The 6,900-nt window shown below is 42.3% G+C and overlaps 1 protein-coding gene across 1 annotated transcript in view; it reads right to left on the bottom strand.

The window, feature by feature from the left end:
• The window catches only part of cct2 (chaperonin containing TCP1, subunit 2 (beta)), a 15,991-nt gene extending 9,151 nt beyond the window's left edge, over positions 1–6,840 (bottom strand). Inside the window, exons 1-8 of the mRNA XM_085769618.1 lie at positions 6,794–6,840; positions 5,198–5,272; positions 5,010–5,075; positions 4,095–4,206; positions 2,141–2,217; positions 1,906–2,018; positions 783–985; positions 597–697 (exon numbers count right to left, since the gene is read on the bottom strand). Coding sequence (XP_085625744.1) covers positions 597–697; positions 783–985; positions 1,906–2,018; positions 2,141–2,217; positions 4,095–4,206; positions 5,010–5,075; positions 5,198–5,272; positions 6,794–6,796 — 750 coding nt within the window. The 5' untranslated portion in view covers positions 6,797–6,840. The remainder of the gene's footprint in view (positions 1–596; positions 698–782; positions 986–1,905; positions 2,019–2,140; positions 2,218–4,094; positions 4,207–5,009; positions 5,076–5,197; positions 5,273–6,793) is intronic.
• Positions 6,841–6,900: the final 60 nt, after the last annotated feature.

Raw genomic sequence — 6,900 nt, 5'->3', positions numbered from 1 at the left:
CGCTTCAAGCTGTAACCATTTACATCCGTGACACTTTTAACTTAACAGTTTTAGTTTGTGATAAAGACTAAAATAAGTTAGGATAATATGTCAAAAATGTAACATGCAGAAAAAATGAATATGTGAGTATTGGGGGCGGGACTAGATAAGCTTTTGCTTCTCCCGCTTTCCCTTTCGGTCATGTGTATTGTATTATTGGATTAAGATGATGTGTGATGATGATGACTAATTGACATGCCCGAAATGAACCAAATAAATAAATAAATAAATAAATAAATAAACCAAAGGCAAAGTTTATCAAAAAAAAAACATTGCTCCACTCTCAAAAAACAAAAACAACAATCTTCTTTTCTATTTTATGTACCGGTTCATCTTTATTTTTTAATAAAATGCATAAATTCACACACTTTTACAATGTTTTTTAGGACTCAAACTCTTGGACAGCTAATTCAAAGAAATACCTTCAAAATGTAAGACTTTACAAAATCGTGAAAAGACTTTTTAATACTTTTTAAGGGTCTTAATTCACCTTTTAATACTCTTCAAGACCCCGCGGATACCCTGGTGTGTGTGTGTGTGTGTGTGTGTGTGTGTACCTTGATCTTGTCGGTGTCCATGCCGGTGTTGGCGATCAGGATGTTGGCGTTCTCCAGCCTCTTCGGTTGGTTCACTCCGATCTTCTTGTCCAATAGGAAACCTAAAACATGACACACACACATTTTATTACAGCAGCCAATCAGAGAGAAGAACCCAGCTCGTAACCATGACGACGATGCGGTCACCTTCGTCGAGGTACGAGTCGGTCAGGCTTCCTCCCAGCTTCTTGATGATGTGGATGGCCTCCAGGTTGCCCGAGCCCTTCAGCCGCAGCACGGCGTCCACGGCCAGACGGGCGAAGTGGTCTTTGTGATGAGTCAGCAGTTTGGAGGACAGCGTCGTCCTGGAGATGTTCAGCAGGTCCTCCTGGAAACGGGTCTGGTCGTTGCTGCGGAGACCAGACACACACACACACACATAAAAAGATCAATACAATGCAAACACAACGGGACGGGATGGACTTGGCATGTTTCACTTTTAAAGGGATAGTTCAACATTTTTTTTTAACGTGTCTTGCCTCACTCCTGAGTCCATGACCAGCAGATAGACACCATCCTTTCCACTGTGCGTGCAGTAACCATGGAGATAGAGCCGTATCGCCCGTAATTAGCTTAGCTCAAACACTGGAAGTGTATGGGTAGTGTTAGCCTGCCTCCTACCCGAGTCAGAAGCTGATTTCATTTTAGCTCTAAACTCTGTAAATATGTCACTTTATCCACATTTCAAACATGTTTAGGTGAGAAAGTAGCCGTTTAGATCAGCAGTGTGTCGTTAATTTGTCTAAATACCAGCTGTTTACTACAATTTTGTTCGGACGAATTCGGCGCTACTCAAGCTAGCCGTTGTGACCAACGCACTTCCGGTTACTTTCACAAAATAAAACACCCGTTGCCCTTTACATACAGAAAACCATGACGATAGAATTTGTGCTTTTACTTTGAAATAGGAAGCTAACCTACCCTCGATGTAGCTAGCTTGAACCAAAATAAACCGTCTTTGCTTGAACCCTCCGTTTTGACCGATCTCGTCCCGTTAGCGGCATTTGACCGCTCAAGATGCCTTACCGGAGAGTTTTGTCAGCTCTGAGACGAAGATCGGCCCAGGTGGAGGCAGGCTAACACTACCTATACACTTCCAGTGTTTGAGCTAAGCTAATTACGGGCGATACGGCTCTATCTCCATGGTTACTGCACGCACAGTCGAAATTTTATTATATAAAATGCAAAAACTAATTCAAGTTTTCAGTTAGAGTAAACTTCGACACTGTGATTTACACAGTTTCTGTCTGTGTCAGTGAAGTAAACACACCTGTGGTCGACGGCCGCCTCCCTCAGAGCGTCTCGGGCCACCTGCGTCGCCTGCCTCCAGCCGGAGATGATCGTCTGTGGGTGAATCTTCTTGGCGATCAGAAGCTCCGCCTCCTGCAACCACATCAGTGACGATTAATAAAAACAAAACGAAGAAAAACTCATGTTGCGTTCAAATGCTGTCGGTTATTTATTCAAACAGACAGACAGACGGACGGATGGAGGCGTTTATTTACCCTCAGCAGCTCAGCAGCCAACACGGTGACCGACGTCGTCCCGTCTCCGACTTCATCGTCCTGAACCTTCGACATGTCTGGAAACACAAGAGTTTAGACAAAATTCATTATCTGATCAATTTAATTCCAATTAAAAAGAAAACATGTTCTTCTTAAAGGGATAGTTCAACATTTTGTCAAATTGGCCCATTGCCATAATCCCTATAGTCACAGCAGTAGGTTTGTTACCTTTAATTGTCAGTGCAAGCTATTTTCCCTCATCAAACTCATCAAATACACAATCCAACAACTCCACAACGCTCTGGTGGACAAGTTGTGACCTGCACATTCACCACGCTATGAGATAATAACACAACGTTACCAGACAGAGTTGTTTTAGAGGGAAATGCAGAGACTGCTTGATGAAAAACTGTCCCTGAAGGCAACGTGCATCAGGAGTTTTGCATGAATTTCCCTCTAAAACAACTCTGTCTGGTAACGTTGTGTTATTATCTCATAGCGTGGTGAATGTGCAGCTCACAACTTGTCCACCAGAGCGTTGTGGAGTTGTTGGATTGTGTATTTGATGAGTTTGATGAGGGAAACCAAGAAATCCCATGAGCCTCCGTATAGCATAGCTCTGAGCAGCTCACGGCTCTGCTCCGCCGTTCTAAAAACAGCTTGCACCGACAATTAAAGGTAACGAACCTACTGCTATGACTATTCATTAGATTCACATGACGTCACTGTGTTTCTCCGCCGCCATATTTGTGTCCGAATCAGGGCAACTTGGGCACAGATCACAGCGTCACGTTACCAGAACAAGTGGAGTAGTAGGAGGAAATCAGCAAGAGACCGAAACCGACGTTATATGAAAGATGCCAGGATTATATTGTGCTGTTGAATGTGATAGCAGTCGCCAAAAAAACCCCGGACTGCAGTTTTATTCCATCCCAAAAGACGTAAAGTTATAGGCGGAATAAATATTTGACTGCAGGCAGTCTATCAGTGGCAGCGTGGGCTGTGACAAGTCTCACAAAAAGAGGAGATTCACTTTTTTTTTAAAATAACATGGATATATTGAATTCTGCATTTTGATTACTTTCTTATTAATTACTCACTGATTCTGCATTTAGGGTCTTTTATTTCTGTATAACAGACCGTTGCTAAGTAAAACGGGCCGTTGCTAGGGACGCCGCTCTCATCAGCGGAGCAGGGCAGAAGAACTATAAGGATTTTTACCTTGTGTTTCATTTTTACCAGCTTCAGACTAATTGTGATGTTAGAAAAATGACTTGTAGCTTGTTAGAGGGAGAGTGGAGGCTCTCTGCCTCCCTCACCGCTGCTGGAATCAAACCTGCGATCAGAGCGGACAGAGCGGACGGGCCAGCGCAGTGTCACAGCTGTGACCAGCTGTGTCTGTGCCACCGCGAGTCCGTGACACAAACGTGTCCCGTATCGTAACCTCTTATGACAGACAGGACTACATAAATGCGCACAACGTAACATTTACATGATAATTCATCAATCTACTGATTGATTATCAAAAGCTCGTTGAAAACAACTACACACGAGTCGACAGGAGGAGGGTGAGGAGCAAACAGCGCGAAGTGACCGGACTAAGGACTTTGATCAACATTACGTCTCAAATTAATTAATTAATTCATAAACTGTGTAATAAGTGGGATAATATAGAGTTTGTCTGTTGTTATAGAGATATAAACCCAGACAGGATGTATGAAACCCTGTCATTTTGTCAAGAAACGGTAATTTCCATCCTGCAGTTTGCATGCTGTCATATGAGGAGACCTGTCAAATCGGACACAAATATGGCGGCGGTCCCTTCGACGTGACGTCACTGCAACCTATGAATAGGGATTATGGCAATGGGCCAATTTGCCAAAATGTTGAACTATCCCTTCGATTAAAGATGTAGAAGATGAGGATATTTGCTGTTCAGCGTCTCTTCACTCACCAACCAGGACTTTGGCAGCAGGGTTGTCGACGCCGATGGCCTTCAGGATGGTCGCTCCGTCGTTGGTCACGGTCACTGAGGCGCCCTTCGCTCCGCTCATCAGGATCTTGTCCTGAAGAGAAGAAGAAGAGATGGTTTTTGTTTTTTTTAATATCAGAGTGTGAAACCTCGAATGTTTCTTAAAGCAGAAGTAAGTGGTCCGGTCGTTTTCGCTAATGCTGCGTTCGAGGCAGGCTTTTGAAATCGTAAATTACAGCTTCAAGTCACAACTTACGACTTTGTAGCGTTCCAGGCAACCCACTCGTGTTTTTCCGACCTGTTTTACCGGTGAAAGTCACTATAACGGCCACTCGTAACTTCCGACCGGTGAACTCGTACCAGATCGAACTGGTACCACTTCACGGTCGGAAAAATACGAGTTTCCTTGAACGCACCATAACAGTCCTCCTCGCTACGTCGCCACATTCACGGCGTTCCATGGCTGCACACACAGCCCTGCATGCCGTTCTCTCTCCTCATTGGATAAAAACTGTAGGATACGATAAATGTTTTCTCTTCGGCTCAGAGCAGAGTGACTGACAGACCCGTGTTTCGGTTCAAACACTCTATGTAAGTGATTGCTGTCGGAAGATATAACTATTTAAGACTTATATTAACACAAATATATCACTTACTTCTGCTTTAAGTCAGAGATGCTGAGAATTACAGTCAAAACAACTCAAAACAAACACACTGCTGACGTTAAACATCCAATTCAAGTTAAAAACAAGTGGCGAAACAAATCTTTTCCAAATCAAAACACTTCATTTACATCAAGAATCAAAACCAAGGGGTTCATAATCTAAAGAAAAATCTGTTTTTAAATCTAATCTATGAAATTAAATCAACACTTTTGTTGCATCTGAAATCACCCACCATCCCCTTTGGACCCAGAGTGCTCTTCACCAGGTCGCCGATAGCGATGGCGCCCACAAAGGAGGACTGCAGAGAAAAAAATAACACAGGTTTAACTGAATATTCATGAATGAGATTTATAAAAAACAATAAATGTATCAATTCACAGGATAAACAGTTAAATAAAAACCTAAATGAACAAAACACACCAGTCGTGCGGTTTCAGCTTTCTCCTCATCAGCTCCATGTTTGAAGATGCTGACCGGGGCCATTGATAAGGACGCCTACAGAGAGAGAGAGACAATCAATCAATTCATCAATCAGTACAAGAACATTTTTTAAGGCTTTGCTATTCATTTTGTAAGAAGTGTTTTTTTTTCTACAGATTACATGTTACAAGTTGGCAGAACCATGATGACACTCTTTTATCGTGCTTTTATTGAATCTGTTTTAACCTTTTTACATTCTCATGGTTTGGCAAATAAGTTGTAGTGAACTTTTTACTCCTTTTACTGAGGTTTAGCTCGTTATTTATGTATTTTAACTTATTTTATTCATTTTGAACTTGTAACTTATTCACTGCTCCGTGTGTCATCATGCTCTTACACTGGTATTTTCTCATTTTTAACCCGTGAAACAGTGATCTTATTTCTGTCCACGTCTTTGTCCTTTTTGTTCATTATGTGTTTTTAAATGGTGATGCCCTCCTACTGCAAAACAAATCCACCTACGGGTATTAATAACATTACCTGACCTGCATGTATATGAAAATCACTAGTGAACCCACTAAAACACTGATTTATTAATCTGGGCTCGTAAATATTTCATCAACTTGCTCATGTGCAACCAGTAAATTTGATGTTTTTTGTTTTTTAATGTGGAAGGGACAACTCAAAGAATCTGGAATCTGTCATTACAGGTGTCAGCCAGGTACAATAAATGTAAAGGAAATGTGAATATTTGCTTTGCAAGTCGATTTACGCCGGTGTACGCCCCTACGTTTTCTGCTTAAAAGCTCCTTTAAGCTCCTAAAAGTTAAAGTTAGGGGGACCACTGCACTCTTTGTAGAAAATATTAGTCTGTAGCCCTGTTAATTGACAAATAAAGTATTATTTATTGGGCATGTAGCCGATGTGCGCACTTTAGGCGTGGACGGATTTATTCCGAGCATCTTTGAACGCACCGTGAACGCAGCACCGCCCCTGTCATCCTGGAAACCGCTAGAAGCTTCCACCCAAACTTATTCATTAAAAAATTAAAACCCGGTTAAAAGAAGAAGGACAGAAAGAGTTTAATGATGTAATGTGGGATGTATTTGGCTTTAGAAACATTTTATAGATGTTTGTTCTTCACATGATTTAATAATAAACGACTTGTTCTCATGTGACAGCCACAAAGCCCCGATGATGACAAGCTAAGCTAAGATGCTAACAGGCTAGCCCAGAACAATGGAGACGAGCTGCAGCCAAACTGCGACAACTGACGTTTTACACTTAACAGCTGAGAAAACTTAACGTACAGCAGAGTCAACAGCACATACGACTCTTGTTAGTTATTATAAAACACGAATCTGTTGCAGCAGTTAGCAGCTTAGCCGCTAACCAGCGCATTTATAACGCCCATGTGCTTCTCTCGCCGGTAAGCACCGTTAGCTCCGAGCTAAACGGTCGCTCCTGTCACCGTTAAATACAACGTACATGTTATTTCACTGAGTCTCCGGGAACTCAGTCCTATAAAGACGTGAAATGCTGAATTGCAGCCGTTTCTGTGCTTTCAGAAAGGAGGAAATTAAAGTTAAAACTCACCATGATGACTGCGAGACTGGGCTGAAGCCGTACACGCACAGAAGGAGGAGCTGGACGTGGGAGTGACGTAGTTACGTAGGGACGTAATGTTGCGTTCACTGAAGATC

This window comes from Trachurus japonicus, chromosome 23 (assembly GCF_045865225.1).
Source record: "Trachurus japonicus isolate A0001 chromosome 23, Traja_1.0".
Classification (NCBI taxonomy): domain Eukaryota; kingdom Metazoa; phylum Chordata; class Actinopteri; order Carangiformes; family Carangidae; genus Trachurus; species Trachurus japonicus.
Note: the sequence above shows the minus strand (reverse complement) of the source record. Positions and strands in the feature narration are given on the sequence as shown.